This window comes from Dermochelys coriacea, chromosome 4, assembly GCF_009764565.3.
Source record: "Dermochelys coriacea isolate rDerCor1 chromosome 4, rDerCor1.pri.v4, whole genome shotgun sequence".
Classification (NCBI taxonomy): Eukaryota; Metazoa; Chordata; order Testudines; family Dermochelyidae; genus Dermochelys; species Dermochelys coriacea.
Window position 1 is genome coordinate 24,092,122 of NC_050071.1, and position 25,400 is coordinate 24,117,521.

The 25,400-nt window shown below is 39.4% G+C and overlaps 1 protein-coding gene across 1 annotated transcript in view; it reads left to right on the forward strand.

The window, feature by feature from the left end:
- Positions 1-25,400, forward strand: part of GRID2 (glutamate ionotropic receptor delta type subunit 2) — a 1,041,562-nt gene that overhangs the window by 589,094 nt on the left and 427,068 nt on the right. Inside the window, 1 exon segment of the mRNA XM_038399416.2 lies at positions 706-911. Within this exon segment, the coding sequence (XP_038255344.1) occupies positions 706-911 (206 nt within the window).

The following is a 25,400-nucleotide window of genomic DNA, read 5'->3' on the forward strand; positions in this document are numbered from 1 at the left end:
AGCCAGCAGGCTCCATTACAACTCTTTGTGCTTGAAAAAAACATAATGCCTGCATTTTGTTTTCATTTTTATTTAATACTAAACACAGTCAATGGCCATTGTGTCTACCAAGTAACATGTTATGGTTGTGTTTGATTCTTTTTTATAAAGGAACTCAATTTATGTACAACTTGGACCCAGCCTTCCAGCTTTTTGGTAAATAGCTAATGCAGGCCTTACTGCAGCTAAGTTTAGGTATCCAAAAGTATGTGCTTCTCCAAGGACAGTTGTATTATGGTGATAACATTATTTCCAGTCTCCAACAAAGAAACAAAGAAAAGCACTGTATGTTGCAGTTTGATAACTTAACCTCCCCTTCTCTGCATGTGTCATTTAGTATGAAACTGTTCTCAGAGATGTACAATGTTAATTAGAATTGGAAACAATATGGTGATTGAGTGAGGAAATCAACTGAACATAATTAAGTACAGTTTTTAAGTGAATATTTTGAACACTAACCCATACATAAAATTCTTCCCACATTTTATCACTTTAAGACATACCATGAGCATAGCTCAGGAAAAGTTCAAATGAGTATTAAGTTAAGGTGGCCTTCAGGGATCTACCCAACACTGGGTAGAACACCTTTTCAAGATAAGCAGAACGGTGTTTTTGTCTCTGTTCTATATACAAATTAGCATTTTGATGGGCTTTTGATGTTCCTAGATATCCGTGGAATACAAGAATTTTTGGACAAAGTATCTCAGCAGGGAATGGATGTAGCACTGCAGAAGGTAGAGAATAACATCAATAAAATGATCACAGGGCTCTTTGCCACCATGCGAATAGAAGAACTGAACCGCTACCGGGACACACTGAGACGGGCCATTCTTGTAATGAACGCATTGACAGCCAAGTCCTTCATTACAGAGGTAAGTGATCAGCAGTGTTAATTTTCTCCGACTCTCTATGCCCCCAACTTTGTTTACTGAAATTTTAAAATGTTGGTGAAATGATTAATTTTACCTGACATCTTATAAAATACAGTATATAGATTCACTTTGTGACTTCTTGTAAAAATAAATACTTTAATATGTATGCTTGATTCTCTCTCAGAAAGAGCCAACAACATAAAACACTTGCTAATGATGGTTTTATGGTTCATATGAGTGCATCCAAAGGAAAGTATACCTGTGCCCCTTATGAGCACTATATTACAAAAAATACAAGAGAATTATCTTTAGAACTCTTATTAACATTCATGTCTGTTGTATGCTAATTCCCTGCTCATCTCATTTATTCCTTAGCATCCACTTTACTGCTGAAAGTAGTGATACTTTTATTTAATTACATATATTTTGGATATGTGTGTTTATCTGATTGATGCACTGAAACTTGCTGGGTTTTTATAAAATTAAGTTTAATAATGACCTGTTAGAGGTTATAAGATCAGAAATTTGGATCATAGGTTTAAGTTAAAAGAATAATATATCCATGAAGAATTTAAAGTGCTAAAATACAGTAGTAGTGATATATTTAAGCAAAAATTGGATTATGGCATCAAATTTAACTAATTAAAGGGGGTTTTATGTTTGAAGTAGCTGACTGCCATATTGGTGGGATAGGTGTTTTGTGGTTCGGGGTGGAGCAGGTTTGTTTTGTCTTTTAATGATCTTCCCTTTTCTTCATAAGATAGGGTTTTTGTTTTTGTTGTTGTTTTTGTGGTGGGGGCACAGGAAAGTAAGAGAAAAATTGTTTTTAATTTTTAAAACAAATTATGGATATGTTAGAGATGGTAGAATTGTCATGAAATAGTTCCAGACATTCAGAATGTATGGTATATTATTGGTGTTACACAACTTTGCAATTGTTGGCATTTGAGAAACTGGAGACTTCTTAATGGCAATCAATATGGGTGGGATTTTCAAGAGTCTAAGTGATTTAGGAGGACAACTCTTATTAGCTTTCAATGGAAATTGTGCTCCTAAGTCATCTCGATACTTTTGAAAATCCCACCCTATTTTATTAATGGCATGAGTGGACAGCTCCATGCTCCAGAAATGCATGACATAGGTATATTCTTCCCTTCACAATTAACATGTGGCTCAAAATAAACATGTTGTTTGTCCATCACACAAAAATATACCCTTTTCTTACATTTAACAATAATCTTGCATGCTGGATCTGTTTGTAGGCAGCATTGTTTGCTCAGGATGTTGGGAAAAGGGTAGCAGGAAGGAATGGAATAAGCTATGCCAGCAAAAGACCTGGTCTATGCTAGACAAATAATTTGGTTTAACTACGCCCACACCCCTGATAGTCATAGTTAAGCTGACCTAAGTCCTCATGTAGACCACACTACATGGAAGAATTCTTCTGTTGACCTGGCTACTCCTGCAGAGGTGGTTACCTATGTCAATGAGAGAACTCCTCCCATTGGCATAGGTAGTGTCTACAATGAAGTGCTACAGCAGTACAGTTGTAGTTGTGATGCTGTAGTATTTTAAGTGTAGTCAAGCCTTAAGGGCTTGTCTACACAGAGAGTTGTTCATGAGTAACTTTATGCGTGAACACATCCCAGGTGCATTAAGGTAAATTGAATTAAGGCCACTTGAATTATGAATCATGTTTCCACACAAGGGTTTAATGCAGTTCAACTAATAATTGACACCTTTAGTTAATTTGGATTAGACAGACCCACTTTTATTTCAAGGTAAGAATGCTTTGTTCCTGTTCAGCTTGGGTTAACCACTTGGGTTAAGCTAAACAGGAAGAAAACACTCTTATTAAAACTGTCCACATGTGGAGTTAATCAAGAACAACTCTACGTGTAGACAAGCCCTAAGCCTTTATGGCTTGCCTGCCCATAACATGCAGCTGCTGGTTCATCTGACTTCTTAACTTAACAAAAGTATTTTATGTTCTCATGGTTCAGCTGAGGACATGCCACAACTGTAATAAGCATGACTTTGATTGCAGTGTAAATACCACCTTTTCCAGAATAAATAGTTACACACAATAGTATAAATTGGCAGTCTGCAAATTAGAGATTCCTTGAGGTAGAGTTTATCTTTGCTTTAACCTTTTGATATTTTTGTTTTTTGAAAACAGCAATGTTTTTAGTTATATCTTTGCTGATCCATGCTTTTAGTCTAGCTTTTGTATCCATGGAGCTTGCAATGATGAGGTCACTACATATACAATGTTCAGAAAGAAGAGGGGGTTTGAGGTTTAAATGCCTTTCTCCCATCTTGGAAATAGCGTATTCTCCCTAAAAATTAGGTAACAACTTTATACCTTGGAAGTGTTGTACAGATACCAGCTGGCTAATCCACACATCGACCCTCTCAGAGAGTGATAATGGAGCATTGTTTCCATTTTGAAAGACAAAGTGACAACCAGGGGCCCCATGCATCTTTGATGTCTTTTTGGGGTAGGGTGACCAGATGTCCTGATTTTATCGGGGCTGTCCCAATATTAGGAGCTTTGTCTTCTATAGGACCCTTAACACACACACCTTGGTCCTGATTTTTCACTGTTGCTATCTGGTCACCCTATTTTGGGGATTGGGAATAATGTGTGGGAAAAGGAACAAAGGGAACAGTGAGGTGAGAAGTGGATGGAATGTAGAGTTTCATATGAGGAATCACTGGACAGGGAGAGAAAGAGAATGTAGGGGCAGAGCATGGCAAAGCTTTAAAAAAGTTTGTTACAAAGTAAAGGTGCTGCAGCCTAAAAGCGTTAACAGGTTCCTGCTGGTTACATGACTTATCTGGGCAGAGTGTAAAGGAAGGGGAAATTGGGTCAAAGGGAACAGAGGGAAAAGAGTGACTACTTGTATCCTGATTGTCTAAAAAGGTGGGGGAGGAATCCTCTGGGGAGTTATTGCCTAGTGTTTTCTAGCTGTTTTGCATTTTGTATTTGTGACTGGCAGATAATAAACAAGCCCTGAGGTAAGGGGTCTTAAAAAAGACGGAGGCTTGGAATTTCATTTCCGTTTCCTGGCTGGTGAAACTGCTCACTGGTTTTCAGGTAGAATAAAGAATTTGTGCAGGGACACAAGGAGCCTATGAAGGGACTAGGGGAGGCAGGTAGTGCAGTTGGAAGAGTGGATGATGAAGATGACTTTAACTGGTGAATGTTAGATTGGAGACGGGGTGTCAGGGAGGCTAGATAGGATAAGGACCCATTAAACCATGCACGAAAGAACAATGGTGTGATCCAGGGTTTTGGCAATGGAAAAAGGAGAAGGGTGTGGGAGTCAGGCTTTAGGAATGTGTGTCAGCAATAAAGACAGTATGAGAACTTGATAGTTTTTGGATGCATGCTCTGTCCACTATATCACATTGTCTCTAAAACATGAGAAAACTCCTGTCTCTTCAGTTTCTACACCAGATAAAATACTGGATTTTACCTTCTCTCCACCCCCAAAAAATTACATATTTTGTTGTAAATTACTAATTTAAAGCATTAGGGCTCAATTCTGCAATAAACTGAGTTTACTGGCCCCAGTCATGCAGAGCACTTAATCAGGTGCTTAACTGTAAACATATGAATAATCTCATGACTTCAATGGAATTACTTGACTGCTTAACGTTAAACATGTGCTTAAGTGCTTTGCAGGATGGTGACTAGAATGATCAGCAACTTGTGGTACTGAGCCCTCAGATACTGTGTCCTAGGAAATGCAGCCTCAGTCATAACATGCAGTTGTTTTACTCGGGTTCTCAAGCGCAGCCCTGGTAGAGCTATCTCTAGCCTGAAGCTTACCATGCTCTTAAGCACACATGAAGAACAGAGGAACACAAAACTGAAAGGGACCTCCTGGGATATTTAGTCCAGTTCCCTGCTATGGCACACAACCCCGTCATATAGTCACATTCACGAACGTGCCCCCACTACTCCCCATTGGAAGGGTGTTGCAGAACTTCATTGTGGTGGTTAGAAACTTTCTTCTAATTTCCAATCTAAAATTATTCATGGCCAATTTATACCCATTTGTTTTGCCAGCATTGCCCTTTAGCTTAAATAGCGTGTGGCACTCCCGCGTGTTGAGCCCCAATGTATTTATAGAGAGCTATCATATCATAAGAACATAAGAATGGCCATACCAGACCAAATGTCCATCAAGCCCAGTATCCTGTCCTCTGACAGTGGCCAATGTCAGATGCCCCAAAGGGAATGAACAGACAGGTTATCTTCAAGTGATCCAATCCCAGCTTCTGGCAAACAGAGGCTAAGGACACCATTCCTGACCATCCTAGCTAATAGCCATTGATGGACCTATCTTCCATGAATCTATCTAGCTCCCTTTTGAACCCTGTTACAGTATTGGCCTTCACAACACCCTCTGGCAAGGAGTTCCAGAGGTTGACAGTGCATTTCGTGAAAAAATACTTTCTTGTGTTTGTTTTAAACATGCTACCTATTAATTTCATTTGGTGGCACCTTGTTCTTGTATTATGAGGAGAAGTAAATAACACTTCCTTATTTACTTTCTCTATACCATTCATGATTTTACAGAGCTCTGTCATATCCCCCCTTAGTCATCTCTTCTCCAAGCTGAAAAGTCCCAGTCTTACGAATCTCTCCTCATATGGAAGCCATTCTATAACCCTAATAATTTTTGTTGCCCTTTTCTGAACTTTTTCCAATTCCAATATATCTTTTTTGAGATGAGGCGACCACATCTGTACCCAGTATTCAAGGTGTGGGCGTACCATGGATTTATATAGAGGCAATGTGATATTTTCTGTCTTATTATCTATCCCTTTCTTGATGATTCCCAACATTCTGTTCGCTCTTTTCACTGCCCCTGCACATTGAGTGGATGATTTCAGAGAACTATCCACAATGACTCCAAGATCTCTTTCTTGAGTGGTAACAGCTAATTTAGACCCCATCATTGTATATGTCTAGTTAGGATTGTGTTTTCCAATGTGCATTGCTTCACATTTATCAACATTAAATTTCATCTGCCATTTGTTGCCCAGTCACACCAGTTTTGTGAGATCCTTTTGTAGCTCTTCGCAATCTGCCTGGGACTTCACTATCTTGAATAGTTTTGTATCATCTGCAAATTTTGCCACCTCACTGTTTACCCCTTTTTCCAGATGGTTTATGAATATGTTAAATAGGACTGGGCCCGGCACAGATCCCCAGGGAACACCACTATTTACCTCTCTCCATTCTGAAAACTGACCATTTATTTCTACCCTTTGTTTCCTATCTTTTAACCAGTTACCAATCCATGAGAGAACTTTCCCTCTTATCCCATGACTGCTTATTTTGCTTTGATGAGGGACCTTGTCAAAGGCTTTCTGAAAATCTAAATACACTGTATCCACTGATCTCCTTTGTCTGCATGCTTGGTGACCCCCTCAAAGAATTCTAGTAGATTGGTGAGGCATGCATTCCCTTTACAAAAAACATGTTGACTATTTCCCAACAAATTATGTTCATCTATGTGTCTGACAATTTTGTTCTTTACAATAGTTTCAACTAGTTTTCCCAGTACTGAAGTGAAGCTTACTGGCCTGTAGCTGCCAGGGTCACCTCTGGAGCCCTTTTTAAAAATTGACATCACATTAGCTATCCTCCTGTGATTTGGTACAGAAGTTGATTTAAATGATAGGTTAAAGATGACAGTTAGTAGTCCTGCAATTTCACATCTGAGTTCCTTCAGAACTCTTGGGTAAATACCATCAGGTCCTGGAGACTTATTACTGTTTAGTTGATCAATTTATTCCAAAACCTCCTCTAATGATTCATTAATTTGGGACAGTTCCTCAGATCTGTCGCCCAAAAAGAATGGCTCAGATTTGGGAATCTCCCTCAGATCCTCAACAGTGAAGACCAATGCAAATAATTCATTTAGTTTCTCGGCAATGGCCTTTTCATCTTTGAGTGCTCCTTTAGCATCTCGATTGTCCACTGGCCCCACTGGTTGTTTAGCAGGCTTTCTTCTTCTGATGTATTTAAAAAAAAATTGCTATTACTTTGGGACTTTTTGGCTAACTGTTCTTCAAAATCTTTTTTTGGTCTTTCTAATAATATTTTTACGCTTCATTTATCAGAGTTTATGCTCTTTTCTATTTTCCTCATTAGGATTTATCTTCCATTTTTTAAAGGATGCCTTTTTGCCTCTCACTGATTCTTTTACTTTGTTGTTTAACCATGATGGCTCTTTTTTGGTTCTCTTCCTTTGTTTTTTTAAATTGGGGTATACATTTAAGTTGAGCCTCTATTATGATGTCTTTAAAAAGTTTCCATGCAGCTTGGATTTCTGTACCTTTTAATGTCTGTTTCACTAACCTCCTAATTTTTGTGTAGTTCCCCTTTCTGAAATTAATTTATACTGTGTTGGGCCATTGTGGAGTTTTCCCCGCCACAGGGATGTTAAATTTAGTTATATTATGGTCACTATTACCAAGCGGTCCAGCTATATTCACATATATGATCCTGCCCTTCACTAAGGACTAAATCAAGAATTGCCTCTCTTCTTGTGGGTTCCAGGATTAGCTGCTCCAAGAAGCAGTCATTTAAGGTGTCCCTTCTCAGCATTTATATTGCTTGGCTAAACAAGCCAAACTCCATAAGTCTCCTTTCATATTATAGGCCCTCTATTCCCTTCGTCGTTGTTGTACCTCTTCGCTGCACCTTTTCCGGTTTGAGTCCATCTTTCATGCATTTTGGTGTATAATAGTATTGCCAATGCCTTCTGGGATGACATTAATACTGCTCTATCTGTACTGTAAATATCTCTCCTGATAAAACCTAAGATTGCCTTTTTTTTTAAGGCTGCATTACATAGATGGCTCATGGTTATTCTGTGATTGACTTGTATACCTGGGTCTCTCTTGTCCTCTGTTAGTTCCAAGTGAAGAGCTCCCAGCTTGTGGCAGAATGCTTGTTAACCTCCAAGTGCATTATGTAGCATTATATTTCGTCCCATCCAATAGGTCAGCCAATCCTTTCTATATAATATTGTAATCTTCCTCTATATTGTCAGTGTCTCTCAAGTTTGTATGAGCAGCAGATTTCATTAGCACACTGTGTCAAATACTTTATTGAAGTCCAGATAAGTCAGATCTGCTGCATTCCCTTATCTAAGAAATCTGTTACCTTATGAAAGAAAGGTATGAGGTTAGTCTGGCATGATATACTTTTGGTAAACCATGTTGCATTTTATCCCATTTTATCATTGTGTTTGTGCCGAGTGAGGTGGGCCCCAATCTGCTTTAATCCTGCTGATTCTGAGCAGAGTACAGCCAGTCTCCCTGGCTGGAGTCTTTAGAGGCACTCTCAGACTGCAGATCATTTTTCTAGCACCCTCTTCTGAGAGCTGAGACTCTATCTATGGTTGAAGTGGCTTGAGACTACTGCTGCTACTGTGACTTTCCAAATCGCCAAGATCAGCACAGTGAATAGCAATATATTTGTAAGTTCTGTCATTTTGTAATGTATTAGAACACACATAAAACATATGTTGTGCAAAGCTAATTGCTGATTTCAGTTACCAAATGTGAGTGCTGCTGTGAAAAAACAGACTCGGCTCTGCTTGTAAGAGCTATGCCTGTAAATTCCCATTGTATTCACCTCTGTATAAGCCATTTTATTTGTTCACGTTGGCCATCAAGGCAGGGAAATGAAAATCATATGTAACTGTGTTAGGCATTTCTAGTATCAACTATGCGTGATTTTTGCTTCTTACATTTCACCTCATGAACCTGTCAAATTAAAATGTCTTATAGTTCTGCCATCCCATGACGATACATGTTGATCCCGAGAAACTGGTAGCATTGGGTGAAAGGGTTCAAATGAGCTATTCTGCAACCTTCATAAATGAATAATTGTTTAATATTCATAATATACTTTTAAAATTATGCAGGGGAAATGAAGTAAAGATAGAGAGAAGGCTAATAATTCTCTCTAACTTATGGATTCCATGTGTTTATATGAGAAATGAATGTGGGTACAATTAAAGAATGGTTTATGCCATCATGCCACATACCTTGACCATGGTTTTTTTTTGCAATATTCCCTATAATTAGGCTAATACATATTCATATCCTTTGTTAAATAACCCTAATGAAGTTGGGGAGGGTCCAGCTTTTAATGGGGTCCTCTGTTCTTGGCAACAGTGCGAGTGTGTTTAACTAAATATTTGAATAATTACCAAAGCAACTTGTTTTTCATGCAGTGACATATGACCAAATGATTGTAACAGGTTTCAACTTCAGCTCTGACCATGCAGTAAGGCTAAAATCATTTAGTTGTGAACTGTAGAAAGAACAGAAAAGGATCTACTCTAGAGATCTGCACTAAAAGCAGGTTTATTTCTTTAAAATTCCTATTTTCAAAGTCACAGTAGAGACAGATTGACTTTATCTACACCGGGTTCACCCATCCTTTTACTGGTTCAGAGTTCGCAGAAGCTCAGCCTTTCTTCATTTGATTCTATGAGTGGTGTGTATTGCATTTCACACACGTCCCATGGGACATCGTTGTGATGTTTGGATGTGTAATTCTATAAAGGAAATATTTTTCCCCTCTCTGTTTCTAACTGTTATCTTTGGGCATCTGCACTGATTCAAAAATAAACACATGGGCAAAACTGAATTTAACTGAAGAGAGGTTAATATAGACAGAAAATGATGGGCTTGGTCCCAGTGGCAAAACCACCGCTGGCTTCAGTGGGAGAAGGATTGGGCCCATTGATTTAGTCAGTCTAGAATGTAACAGAATGCCAATATTAAATAAGTTCTGAGAAGTTAGAAGTGGAAAGTCCATCTGGACCAGTATGTATTGAGCTGTTTTGTCAGTAGCGTGGTCTACCAAACATGACACCAAACTGACTTGGGAGACCTGGGTTCTATTCCCAGCTCTGCCAACAATCTGCTGTGTGACTTTGAGCACGTTACTTAACTGCTCTGTATTGTTGTTCTTCCCATTTCTAAAAGAGTGTAACACTGCTTGCTCACCTTTCACCTTTTGTGAAGTGCTTTGATGTCTCCAGATGAAATGTACTGGGTAAACAGTAATATTATTCTATGTCAATGGGATATGTGTGCATCCGTATCTGCGTTAGGACATAATAAGCATGTACATGCACCTCCTTGTGTCTCTTGGATTAAATGTTGGTGAAGACTGCAAGACCTCTCTACCAATGGAACAGTTTCTGCTAGTCAATTGATTTAGAAGCAGCAATGCACTGGAGGGGTCATGAAAAGTGCTGCGACAGACTGCTCGGTTTCCCAGAACTGTGAGCCACTGTGTTACCCCTCTCAGCCTCAGCAAGTGAGAGCTTTGCTGCTGCTATGCTGTGTGTCAGATTCCTGATCTGCCTTGCCAACTAACTCTCCAAGACTGCCAATCCTAACCTTGCCTAGCAAATAACAGAGAGGTCTATCTGCATTGCTCAGCCCCTCTACCTGTAGCACCCACAAAACCTTATCAAGTTCGCTACACCTTGAAAGAAACAGTTCACAGCAGCTTATTACCTTAATGGGGGTTAACAAACCCTTTCTTTCAAAGCACTGAGTAGGTTTACCATCAAAGTAAAGTAAGTTTATTAATAGAAGGACATAGGTTTAAGTTATATCAAATATAAGAAATAAAGATACAAATGGTTACAGGCAATCAAAAGTAAAAATACGCTTCTGAGACTTGAATCTAACTTAAACTTAGAGTTCCTTTGTGCAAATAAGTTTTTCTCACCAGTATTTCTTCCAGCATGGCTGACCAGGTTTTTTAGCCCAGACCCTTCACAGAGCTCAAAGTGCTCAGTTGCTTTGTCTCCTCTGGTGAAGGTTGTCAACCTTCCTTTCTCTGCTTATATCCCCAAAGCTTTTCTTTGTTTCCAAAGTTAGGAAGCCCTCCTGAGGGCTCAGCTTGCAGCATCCAGGAGGGAGCTGATGCCATGTTAATGTTTGTAGTCTCCTCCCCTGTTGAGATATTTAAGTGGTTGTCTCTGTCACTTGCTAGTTTGATGGCTTTGTTTACCTTTTACCTAACTGTGGTGAATACGTCAGGCCTGACGAGTTACTGACAGAGTAGTGAGCCACCAATGAGCCTCTGAGTCACAAGTACTAAAGCGAAGGATGGGGTGAGGAGATTTCCCAGATTCTGGTGCACTTCACCGAGGGTCCATTTTCTAAAGCACCTAAACTGCTTCTGAAAATTGGACTTAAGCTCCTAAATCAGTTAGGCAACTTGAAAATTTTACCCTGAATGCTTACCTGTTACAGCCCACTTCACATTTTTATATCCCTTTTCCTTGCCATATTTTGTCTTTGTTATTAAATTGTAATTTCCTCAAGTGTTAATAACTTTGTATTAAATTTTAGCTGTGGCAATTAATTTTCCGCGGGTAAAATAAAATATTGTGTCATCAGTGCATCTTTTCTTGCCCCTCCCATTTTTTTCTCAATCTCTTTGATGTTCTGTTTTTCAGGGTTGATTTTGCTCACTATTTTCAGTTTGAGAGATTTTTCCACGCTGTGCTCCTTTAAAAAGCAGTGTTGTCCTTCTCTAGCACTGTATCTTTTTTGAGTGGGACTAAGCCAATACAACATGGCCTGTTGTAAATTATTATTGTTAATAACAAACTGGACCTTTTTCTTCATCTGCTGTTTATCACTAGCACTAAAGGCCAGTCTTTTCTCTGTTGTCTTCACAAGAGCTGTAAATTTTACTGAACACTTAAAGATCTTTCTTCAATAACTTCCAAATCCCTTTCCTGGTCAAGATTCTGAACACGTTGAAACCTCTTGCGTTAAATGAAGCAGTGGTACTCCTTTGGCAAATACTTCCCTATCTATTTTTTTAAGAAGAAAAAGAAGAAAAAATTATGGTTCATGGATTTATATTTCAGTCCAGATTCTTGACCCTTATGAAAGTACAGACTCACTACAGGCCATTCAGCTGATAGGGGATCTCCAGATATGAAAGTTGCATTTGCTTTTCCCCTAGTAGAGCGTGGCTGTTGTGGCTTGATTCCTGGAACGGTGCGGGAATAGATTTTGTATGCACAGTCCCTTGCCACAGTTTAAAGGTTAGATGTTGGGGATTTTTGCTCTTAGACAGGAGAGAGCGAATGGGAGAGAGCTTCTGTGCTAAAATACAAGCAACACAAAAGGGATTTGCACAGGATTAAGCTATAGAGACTCCATCATCATGGCCTAAAGTACACCATCTTTCTCCTGTTTCAATTTCTGCATGTATGGGAAAGGGCCAAGAGGGGAGCAGAGATTCAGTTAATAAATCTTCATATTTCATGTGGTCACAGGGAGAGCCTGAATTATAGTGCAATCCATCCTCCTGCTGCATTGTTGTGCAATGTTAGCATCTGCTGTGAAGAGGAAATAATATTTGGAACTCTCTGTGAATGAAATATAGCACAGCACAAAGGGCTCACAATATGCTTTCTATATCACTTCACACCTTCTTCAAGGGGTAAAGTGGAGCAGAAGGCCTTGCACAGGTCTTCTGCATTAGTATGATTTTTTTATGATGATCCTGATATGCAGCTGTGTCAGAAAAGTATATGACTGAACTCAGGAAGGGGACATGTCTCCCCTCCTCTTGGGCCAGCTATGGGCCAGTCCATTCCTTGGTATAATTTACAACATCCTAAAGTCTCTTGTGTATTAAATGCGCTGCCAGTGAACATAAAGGGCTGTTACACAGTACCTAGCATAATCAGGCCAGGATTTTTGATTGGGGCGTCTAGGAAGTGATGTCTCTTTACAAAAGAATGAAAATCACTGACAACGGGGGTTGATTTAATATTAAATGGAGATAAGACTTGCCAAAACAGTCTCCTCTACCCAGGCACAGATACTTCTTCCTATGCCAGATTACCTGTATACTATCACAATTGTCATGTCCGCCTCTCAGCAGCGACAAGAAGTGTGTCACGTGGTAGCTAGTGTAGGAGTCTTCCTAGATTGCTTCCAACCCTTACAACATTCCTCATCACCATGAAAAATTAGTGTTGAATGCTTTTTAACACTGAAGTGCATTTAGTTGACTCAGAACTGTAATATCCAATTAATCTTACCCCTCTGTTAGAATGAAATAAGGAAAAACAGTAAGCATCAGTTCCTTTATTTTTAAAATTGTACTGAATGGCACTGAGAAGCAAGACCATGTTATTACTTTGTCCTAAACTGGAGATAGAAATCTATGCCCTTACTCCAGGTATATTGAAACTTGCTTATTAAATGTCTCTTCACAAACTATTCCTTTGTTTTCTCCTTATCCATAAGAGTAAAATATGCTCCTTTACACTCTTTGTGATACAGGAAGTAAGATAATAAACAAGGTAGGGGGTTTACTCTGATGCAATATTTTCAAGTAATTTATTTCAATAAACTATGGAAATATGTAGGTGGCTTGCATAAATTTAAATAATTATATTTTCATGGCCTAGTTGGATAATTATCTGCAAATAGATTTGGTTCAATAGAACATGATTAAAAATGTTCAGTGCAGCATTAAAACCAATTGCTTTGACTATCCTGCAACAATGGAAACTCATGATTCAGTTTCCTTTTGTGGAATGCTGTGCGTATTTTATAATCAGAGATGACATTCTTGAAGACTATTAAAAGAGAAAGGATTCTGTTGGACAGCACTTTCCTGGGAATACTGGCTTTGTGGTCTCCGTAGGGTAGCAAATAACTTTGGGACCTGACAATATGTGTTTCTCACCGCTTTCTCAATATTACCTTCCCTAATTAGGATTTTAGAGTATTTGGTTCATTTGTAAATGATTATGAATAGTTTGTCTGGTTGCTGGCCTGGAGCTGGTCTGCATAGCCCCAAAAGCAAGTGATGCTAGGCTGAGGGTACAATGCTAGGCCTGTCAGGAGATGCACTGAACTTTTACCACTCTGAGATCCTCTCTTTCTGGGGATGCTGTGAAGACACTGAATGTCCTTTCCGACGGAAGGGATTTTAAATTTCAACCCCTTGCACCCAGTGCAGTTAATCTGACCCTCTGAGAGAAATAGAAGTATATTTCTTTGCAGAATGGTGGAAATACCTGTACATTTTACAGATATCATGTGCATTTCAGCTTTCCTGTGTGACATTATCCTGCCTTGCTGAACCGAGTTACATCAAAGAAGATTGGAAGTGGGAAACCAATAGGAAACAAAACAATGGCAAAGAGAGGGTACAGTCCAGAGAATGCCAAAGATCCTTGAGGAAACGGTGGGGAAAGCTACTGACTGGGCAATAACCCCTGCCTAGCTCCAGCTAATCTGACAAGGTGTACTTTTCCCGACCTAAACCTAGGGTGACAGAAGAAGCTAAAACCTTTGATGCACTGTTTAAGGATGAAGCAGGACTTGAGTAGGTGTCAGCAGCTGCCCAGGGTGGAGCGAGACTGAAACATGGAGGGAATGTAACAGGGCAGTCTGCTTTTCCCAGCCCAGAGAGGGAGGTAACGGAGCTGAGTGGAATTTACAAAACCTTGTGATAAAAGATTATGGTTTACTTAAGGGGTACCATGCATATGGTTTTGAAGAAGCTGGTTTTGGTTCACTTTAATTAGCTTTCTGCTCACAGGTCCCTTTAAGAAAAGGGCTTACCGTTGCCAAATGCAGTTGAGCGTGGTGTTAATATGGCTGGTAAACAGGCAGGTTGCCACCCAGAGATCCTAAACTGATTTGATGGCGTGGTTCCACTCTTGATAAAAGTCCTCCAAGTCAGGCCTGTGACCTCAGGGTGCACCCGTAACAACTGCCAAAGCTGAGGACAGTATAACACAATGAAATATACAAATAGATTTTTAACTCGGTGGGTTTTTTTGTTGTCTTTTGGGGGAGGGGGTTATTACTTTTTATTGTCCTCGGAGTCAGTTGATATTTCCTTGATTCATTTGGAGAATATTTCCCTTTCTAGACATTTTGCTTCTTAGGAACCCTGTCAGCCGAAATGTCAAATAATGTTAAATGTAAGGCAGTTTCCATATCTAAATCTGCTGTGTTCCCCCAGCCTTCTGCTCAATACTAAAACTGCTGGGACTTGTTATCAGGAGGAAGCTAAAATCTACATAAGGCAAGCCGGGAATGAGAGTTAAGGTATATACATGTTCTTATTGCTCATAACAGTAAAAAAAAAAAAAAAAAAAAAAAAAAAAGCAGGAACTTTTTGTCTCATTAGAAAAGGGTTCAGGAGTCAGCCTCAGAGGGAGTCAATAGCTGGATGAGGAAAGGGAAATTCTTAGGATATTACCCCAGACATACTGTGGAGAACCTGTGACCCCAGAAGTAAACTGGGGTCAAAGTTTGTTTTGTTTGAATTTTTGTGGTTGATTTGGATGATGAGATTGTACCATTAGAAGACATGGTTTTGTTTGTCTGGGGAGCCAGATGTACACAAGTCCAAGAGAGGTGAAATTAAGGTACTGCATTTATTTTTTTTCAATTGGTTTCACATTACCCTGATAGGAAGTGAACGAGGTAACCTTGGGGAAAGGTACTCCCTCAGGATTGCCAACTTTGGTGGGGTGAATTCCTGGAGATTTCATCATGACAGAATTTTTAATTAAAGATCAATATTTAATTCCTGAAGACTCCAGGACAATCCTGGAGGGTTGTCAAACCTATACTCCCTTCCATTTTGGGGAGCCAAGGATGGGTGTTCCACTAGAGAGAAGATAGGATCTCCCCCTCACCATTTTAGTAGGCAGGTGGAAACCAGTTTTCATGATATGAAGTATTTTCCTCTCTATTTTGCACAATATTTGCCCACTTGCCTCAATCTATGACAGTAGCACACAGATTTTAGTCGTGACTTGACATTGCTCATAGGATTATAGGGGAAAAAAATCTCAGAGGTTAATACATATATTATAAGACAATTTAGCATTGAACACGGTGTGAAGGCTGGAGGGGAGGGGAAAAAAAGGAGACATAAGTGGATGATTCAAGTTTTCACCAGTTTCAATCAAGCCAATGATGAAAGCAGCTTCCCACAAGCTCTAATTTAAACATAGACTTTCAGAAATAACATACTTGGCTTTTGCAGATGCTCTAAGGAATGAAAGCTTTTTTTTGTGTGATCTCCTTAAAACAGAGTTCATGTTCGAATTGCCTGGATACGTATGAACAAAGAGAGCTAATGCATCCCGAGAGCCCTTCCAGCTTTCACAGCTAGATACATTTTTCATAAATAAATAAATACTGTACTGAACTGAACTTTTGGCTATTAGGGGAGATGGGATATTGGATACACAGCTGGCTCAAGAACAGGACTTTGTTCATAATAAGTCAGATGAAATTTCTAAATCCGCTTTATAGTTATAACATGTATCAAACCACTGTGGTGTTGCTGCTTTGCATAGGGATGAGGTTGTGATATTAACATTTGTTTCTCCTGTGGCCCTCTTCAATCCTTGAAATATATAATTTAATTTTTAACTTTTCAATTCTGATCTGATTTAAAACCAGGCATTGACTTGTACATGGTATTTGTCTTTGTTTACTGTTTCATCTAACTCCTCTGAATCATTTTTGCATTCTCTAAATGGTAACCTTACTCTAAAAATGGTTAGGTTGAGATTAGTAGAGCTCTATTAGAGCCTGATCCAAAGCCCATTGAAATCAATGAGAGTTCAATGGCCTTTGCATCAGGCCCTTGCATAAGTTCAAAGAGAAAAGGAATGTTAACTGCACATAACATGGACAGTATGCCCTTATAAAAATACAGCATGGTACAAATTCAGAAAAAAATAGCGAACATATAAATATGGTATTGTCCCAGTTTCCAAGCATCAAGAGGTGTGTATTTCTGAAGTGAGTGAATTCCTCATTTAGAGTGGAAGATTGAATACTGGCCAAAGTTTGTTCCTTTCATTTATTGATGATATGCACCTGATTCCTATTATTGCCTTGAAAAGAGTGGATAAAACTGAAAATCTTTCAGCTCTGTAATTCTGCTTTAGCCAAAACAAAGCTCAGTGTTCAAGTTCTCAAGATGAAGTCTGTTTCCAAGACAATGTACCTGATTCTTCTCTTACCTACCTCCATTAGCTTTACTTGAGTTATTCCTGATTTGCACCGGCATAAATGAGGGGAAATTAGACCCACTGTTCTTACCTGTGTTGTGCGTATATGTCGCTTTGTAAATCTTAATCACACTTAAAGCACATTAAATCATTTTATATCAGAACATAAACGTGGTCTATCACTCAGAAATTACTACCCTACCCATGGTTTCAGAGTAGTAGCTGTGTTACTCTGTATCCGCAAAAAGAAAAGGAGGATTTGTGGCACCTTAGAGACTAACAAATTTATTTAAGCATAAGCTTTTGTGAGCTACAGCTCACTTCATTGGATGCATTCCCTACCCATGTGGCTGACGGTCCACCAAGAAACAAAGAGAAATATCAATTTTCATTGCATATAAAAAACAGCTCTGACTTGGACATTTGGAGGTAAGAGCTGTTCAGATACCCATCCCAAACACTTGCTAGAGATACTGTGTGTGCTGCTGCTAACTTCCTTCCAATCCTAATTAAAACTATTTTGTGTCAATAAAATGATTGAGCCTGAGTCTGATCTTATTAACACTGATTTTAATCAGCAATGACTCCATTGTCAGTGAAGTTGTCAGTGTGAAACCAGAGAACAGAATTAGGCCCACTGGCTTAATTTCTTTACCACTTTTCCCACAACAGCATACTTGTAGACATTATTTTTGTACTATATACATACTATTTTGGCACATGTCTATTTCAGTAGAATATACATGAAATTATTGTACAAAAATAATACATGAAACTCTTACATGGTATTACTTTAACAATTAGCATGTTGCACTTATTTTTTCTCTGAGGATCTCAACATGCTTTTATAAACAAAATGTTAGTAATTTTAATTCTTTCTATTACACTAAATCATGCAGTCTGGGTGATTATTAGAAAAATTAAGGCAACTTTTTGCCAACAACAGACACAAATCAAATGCTCCTTTTTCTCTACACCCCTGCTCATTCATGAGCTAAATTCTCAGTCGTATGTGCTACAATTAAGGAAATTTAGAAATATATCTTGCACTTGTAATCCACTGGGGTATGTGTTGCAGGCCCCCCGCTGTGCTGATCGACGGAGAATGAGTAGTTACCACTCTCAAATACAGAGCTTTAGCGCAAGCTATAGCACCTTATGCTTTTAGCTCTGGGGTCCCTGGTTCAATCCTGCATGTCCAATCCATGCCCAAGAGGGCAGCCATCACACAACAAGTGGGGGCTTCATCTGGGATTCAACCTACAGTGTGTCTAATGTTCAGGATGACCTTTCTTTGAGAAAGTCACTGATGAGTTAATCCTCCTGCTGAGACAATCCCCAGAAGATATCAGTTGTTATGGGCACTACCTAAAAAGCCTTTAGCACAAGCTGTAGAAATTCATGCTTGTAGCTCTGGACGTCCCCAGTTCAGTCTTGGTTGACTAAGACGGTGGCCATCACATACTGATTTTCTCCCCAAATCACCAAATTTAGGCTCTGATAGACCATGACACAGACTGAACTCCAGAGCTGAGTGTACCCTACCCTTTGGAGTTCAACCCTGGGTGCACATGGGAACAGCATTTCAGAAACATGCATCTGTCCATGATAAAGCAAAGAAAGCGAACCTGTGTTTGAGATTGTATGACCACAAGCCATTCAGAGCATTATAGATGATAACTAACATTTTGAATCCCCACCAGAAGTGGATTAGGAGTCAGTGCAGAGAACTGTGTGGCATGCTCACATTAGCCTTCTTGGAAAAAGAGATGAGAAGGTACATTCTGCCCTCATTGAAACTTCTGAGTAGAGCTGATAGGACAAATTCCAACAAAGCATTTTTCTATAGAATTTGCTAGCTTGGTGAAATCTAAACATTTCACGAGGATGGTTTCCCTTTTGTCAAAGTGCTAACGGAACCCAGGGAGTGTTGATGGAACCCTTCGTGCCAGGCAGGTTTTGAAACCTTCCTTGCTTTCTGCCAGGTTGCCTATCTGACTCCTCGGCAGCCTTCCTCTTGGCTGCCATGGACCCCAAAGATTCCAGGGTCTACAGTTCTAGAGAAGACCATCATATGGCTTAACTCAGGGGTGGGGACCACAGAGATTTTGGGGATTGTGGCTGAAGGGCAGCCTACTATGCAGACTTCTTTGGGGTTGGGTATGGGGATCAGGATCCTGGGGTTCCTAGGGTCCCTGGCTCTGGGGCAACCCACAAGGCAGACTAGAATGAAGCCAGGTTATTCCAGGACAGACAGAGTCTGCAGCTACACAGCAGCCTGGCCTGGCAGACTTCCCCAGCGCCAGGGTTCCATTCCACTTTTCAGAGAATTTGCAATTTTGGGGTTTTGTTCTGAACTGGAATAAAACCACATTTCAAAATATCCAAATCCTTCACAAAATGGAATTCTTTCTCCACCCAGCTCGACTTGTGAGTAGTCTGTAAGTTTATGCCTGAGTAGAGCACATGCAATAGTTGAACCTTGAAGTGAGAGTTTCACTACTATGGTGGTGAATTTGCATCAAAGAGAAAAGTTTCAGTTTTTCAAGTTTACATGAAAAGTACTGAAGAACAGGGTCCGTGTCTCTTTCTGTGCACTGTAACAAACCCAAGCAATGCTAACAATTATAATAATGAACACACTCACTTTAGGCCATTGCTGTCTCCTGGAATCCAGGATACTTAATCGATTCAATAAGACCCTAATATTGCCAACTACTGAATTTGGGATTGGAAATATCCTTCAACAGAGGGAGAAGCAATGCACTCCTTTAGTTGCTCAAGTAGCTTTTCATTGGCTCATTCAGATTCATTTTTATCTTGTCTGGATTATGTCTCATCTAGATTTTAATCAAGAACCTTAATTAAGCCTAGAACAGGAAATCTAATGAGACTGTGAATTCTGGGTTCAAAGAGGACACATAGAACTAAGTATTGGAATCAAACTAATGGTACTGAAGCTTAAAACTTCACAACATCTCTTCCATCAGCCTGTGATAAATATTGAGAAGGAGGGGAGACAGAATGGAATTGTGAGAGTATAACCAATTACTCCTCATAATCCTTTGGTTGCAGCTGAAAGACATGAACGGAACGACTGTAAAGCTATCCGGCCTACCCCTGCCATTTCCTGCAGAGGAGCAAACAGCAGCTCATTGATGAACCATATCAAAGACTGCTGCAAAATCTAAAAGTCAGCATGGGCGCCTGACCTCCGTCTTGTTAAAAGGAAATCATGAACCAAAGCTATAATTGTAGACTCCATATATTATAAGGTCTAAAGACCAACAGGTAGCCAGGAGATTAAAGTCTAGGTGTCATCTGAATTATTTTGCCACACATGAACTTGCCCACAATCATACAGCAGATCAGCAGCAGAACTAGAAATAGAACCAGAGTTCTGATTTTTGGCCCCCTCTTCTGATCACTAGACACATGATCACTTATAGCCCAATCCTTTTGAAAGGGAAATAGTCAATGATTTATGTTTTTATTTTCCAACATAAATACTATTAAACACATCAGATAATGAAAAAATTAGTGCATTTTTATTTATTTCCATATATTTCCAAAGTGAGAATATATTGGAAGTAAATAAAATCCCAGGTTTTCACTTCTGCTTGCTGCCTTCATTTTGCTGTAAGAATCATAAACCTTAGAGAAAAAAAGACCCATTACGGTATATAGTCTATCCCTTGCTAGTGCAGTCTTGTTCCTGAAAATATACTTGGTAGTGATTTGTCCAGGCTAGTGTGTGTGGGTTTTTTTGTTTGTTTGTTTGTTTGGATTTGTACAGTAATAAAATGGGCACCTCTCCAAGGGTAAAGGTGCCCCAATATATGTTACAAAAACAAAAATAAAAAGTTTTAGATGTCTTCACTGAGTGTAGTGCCTTCCGTCAATCCCCTAGGGAGAAAGAAGTAAGTGGAGCAGTGTTAGGGTTTATAATAAATTCTATGGGATAGAGGGGGAGAGAGAGAGAGAGAGAGACATCTGCAATGCAATTCTGGGTTCTATACGTAAGGGCAACACATCACAGGGCAGGGAGGTAATAAAATCACATCTAGAATAATGCATTCAGTTCTGTAGACCCGTTTAGCAAAAAGGTCAGAGCAAACTGAAGGGGTTCAAAGAAGAGCACAGAAATTATTCAGGGGTTTGAAGGATTGATTTAGTGGAAAGATTAAGAAAAATAAATATAAATACAATAGCTTGGCTAAGTGATGAATGTGGTTAAGGGGCATAAGGGACAGCATGGTTTGAAGGAAATAAAGAACAAAAGAGGAATTATTTTGTACAATACTGGATGTGTGACTGGCAGTAACAAAACTGAAGTGAAGCAAAGGACTATTTAGGCTGCATCTCAAGAAAAAATGCTGACAGAGAAGCAGGGTTTGTGGAGTAGTCTGTTAAGGGAACTGGTAGATGTTTCATCCCTGGAGTCAATGAAAATCTAGACTGTAAAAATACTAACATATAGGGCCTAATTGTGACAAGCCCTTATGTGGGTGCATGAGGGGAAAGAGAGTATATAGGAGATGTTTCCCTTTCCCCACAGCCTCACCATGTGGCCAGCACTTGCAGTTCCTGCACTTTGTGGAGCAGGGACTGCTCCCTAGGTATGCCCAGAGAAACTGGGAAACAGATAGAACCATGGCTTCAGGTCCAACACTTCACTGTCCTGTGGAGCAAGCAGGTCACACTGTGGAGTTAGCTGCCATCCTAATGGACTGTGCAAATTGTTATAGTCCCTCAGCACTACAGGTTGCTTAGAGGGATTGTTCCTTACTGAGGCACAATTCTTCCCCAAACGTCCCATTGGGTGGTATATTTCTGCAAAACCTCCTTTGTGGATCTGTGGCTAACTGATACGTTTTGGCCCACACTGAATTTTTAAAATAAATCGGCATGGGGTCAGTTGAATGTCCTAATAGTTTTATAGTATGGATTCAAAGATTCAATATTCTTTGCCAAGTAGGCTTTATAGAGATCTTATACTAAAATATCAGGTCTTTATTTAGAGTGAAATTTCACATCACAGTGAAAATGGCAGAATTTCTCCCATAGAGGAAAGTGCAAATTTTAGCCTAAATGGAAACTGCCCTTTTTGGCACAGAAATATCATTAATTTAACATCAAAACATACGTGTTTGTGGAGAAAAGTCATTTTTCTAATTTTTCCCCTCAAAAATTCAAGCTGAAAATGGAAAATATTTAACTTTCCCTGACTCTTTGAAAAGATGATTTTCTGCTGATTTTTACTGGCTATGAAGATTTTTTCACCTTCTGAGGTGGGCAAGAGCATGATTGGTTTGACACAAGTAGAAATCAGTTGTTCATTCCTTCCTGTTCAAATACTGTAGTTTGATTCCTCTGTGGATGACTTTCAATGTGAACAAGAGATGCAAAGAGTCCAGTACTGTTTGCACAATGCCACTTGATCTGCTCTTTGCTATTAACATAAATTCTGCCCTTTCATACTGGCAGTTCCCTGTGGACAGAAGTTGTCTATTTATCAACAGAACAAATACAGGCAGCCACCAGCATGTAAACATCCACACATCATCCTGTTGATGTACATTCACTTTAAACTTGGGAGGTATTGGGGGCTTATTCCTTCACCCGCTTTCTTCCCTGGTCCTTCTCGCATGAACGGAGAGCAACAATACCCAAAGTCCAAAGGTGCAAACAACTCAATGTTTATTGGGGTGAACTTCCAGCAAGCTGATTCCAGTTTCCTTCCTTAGCATCCCCCTTCCCAGCTCTGACACCACAGATTCTTACCTGTGTCCCTGTTCCCATTCCCCGCCCTTAGCAAAACATGATTCCAATTTCCACACCCCCATTCCGTGTTCCCATTTCCCCCCCTTAGGAAAATATGATTCCAATTTCCCCACCCCCATTCTTTGTTCCCATTTCCCCCCTTACTTCCTGATTGATTGCATACTACATAGTAAAACTTGAGTTCTCCTTAGCTATATCTTAATCAATCATTTTACTGAAATGTAATTAATCAATCCTAACATATTGTAACATGATTATTTAACCAATTACATCCCACCACCTTAATTAGTTTACACCAACAAAATTAATTATACAGCAGACAGAAACAATCACAGAACCAGACAGAGATTATACAGACAAACAATAGGGAATTGAGGAGTACAGTGATAGAACAACAAAGAAATGAGGATTTCACATCCCAGCTATTGATAAGTGAGTTCTTGCCAGACAGGATGCTATCAAATTAAGTTTCCTTTTACATCTTCTAGGCACTTCCCTTTCTCTGGAAGCGATCGGCATTATCAGGACAGGATTGTATCCTAACAGCCCAATAGCACCTTATTTCAATGTGACTAGTTTGGAATGTGAGGATGTGACCGTTCGCTTCCCAGCTTATGGCTGCCTCTGCTGCTTAGCCAAAGGCCTTAGCCTAAGAACAGGGCCTCCGACTGTCATAGTAGAGAAGGCCCTTATACCAGCAGACAGTGATTTTGATGCTTTCTTTTATACCTCTATAACTAGGTAAGTGATAAGAATACACCTAAATTAGAGTATAGGCCTTTACAGACAGGACTGAATATCTATATCCTAACAGGAGGGTCATCTTTAGGGATGAAAAGATAGTTCATGTTTCATGTCTCCAACTTTAAGTCATTGCTCAACAAAATTTCCTTTTAACATCAAAGGGACTTTTGTCTGAGTAAGGACTGTGGGATCAGGCCCATAATCTGTGGCCTTTCTGCTAGGTTTGTCTATGGGAGTGTTCATTGCAGTGCCGATTTTTACAGTGGTTTCTGTATTGTGGACATGGCCATTAGAAACAGAACAAGCTCATTTCCCCTTGTCTTCTCCCTCTACATTTCTCATATCTTCTCCAGATGTCAGCTCACACCTATGCTATGCTGCAGAGGCCAGCCCTCACTGCCCATTTGTTAATTTTTCAAAGAAGCACCTTTAAGTTTCCACTTATTGGAGGAATTCCACAGAAACATCCACAGAACTATTCCAGTGATGTCCTTCAAATCCTTCCTCAAAATTCTCCTTTGCCATGGTGCCTATGAAAAGCTCGGCAGTGACTAGGCAGTGGGTGTGCTGAGACCACTGCCTAGTGTGCTGACCATTATTATCTCACTATTTCCCTGTGCTCCTCCATCAGTCTGTACACGTCTGGGTCCTGGTCCATAATTGGGGCTCGTTGGTGCTACCATAATAGAAATAATAATAACAACAGTTTGTCTACTCTACTCTGCTGTACAAATTTAGATGAATGTTTTTCCATTACTTTGGCAAATTTCACACAGGTGATTTCTAAGTAGACAGCTTTATATTCCATTATCAGTCATCTGAGATAACAAGTCTCCATAAATAAAATGCATTTTTAAAGTGTGTACATAACACCCACTAAAAATTGAAATATGGAGTGTGTTCATCTACAGCATCACAAATCCATTACATTATAATGCCTAATATAGTTCTGCCCTAAATGGTCAGTGTGTTCCGTAACAAAGAATTATTAAAATGTCCATGATTCACAAAGTAAGCGATTACTAAAAACCTTGGAAATACAATAGACAATCAAAAAGTCATGTCTCAAATAAAACAAAACATGACAGAAATATTCTTGTATTTGAAAGGTGATGGTTGTAAGAATGAAATTAACAGTGTATTCTGTTATCTTTATGGGGAAAGAATTAGTTTTCAGTATCCATATTTAAACCGTCTTTTTCTTGTGACAAATAGAATGGTATTGAAACATACCAAACAGTATTGTATGAATAAATGTACGGTATGTGATACATTTACCTTTTTTCTTTAAGATTCTCTTTGCCATTCATTTATAAAAGCTTTATTCAGTGATAAATGGCCTTTATGGCTAATGTAAGATTAACGTATTGAAAAGGAATCGCTTGTCAATATGAAGGAGAGAATTTAGGAATGCAGTTCTGAAATGTATTGCATAAAATGGAAATATCACCCAGCTCATCCTTTATAGTTACAAGGAGCCAGCTTTCTCTGTGGAGTATTAGAGATACCAATCATGTGTATGATATATGTATGGCTTTGGTCAGAGAGATAGTGAGAAAAAAATTAAGCAATCACAGATGACTCAAGTAATGACTGTAGCCCTTAAAATGGACTACTGTAATTTGGGAACTGCAGTGATGGAATGGTTCCTTATAACTGATTAAGTTACTACAGAGACACAATGCTAAACTGGATCTCTTGGAAGGCATGCATGTTGCCCCTTGGAGTTCAGTGAGAGCGTAAACAGCTCTGTTGTATGTAGCAATGGAGTTAACACTATAGCCAACCTCCTCCCGTTCACTTGGAGGCAGCTATTACTGTTCCTGGCATTATGAATCTGGGGAGTTTACACTAGACTCATGGAATCCTTGTG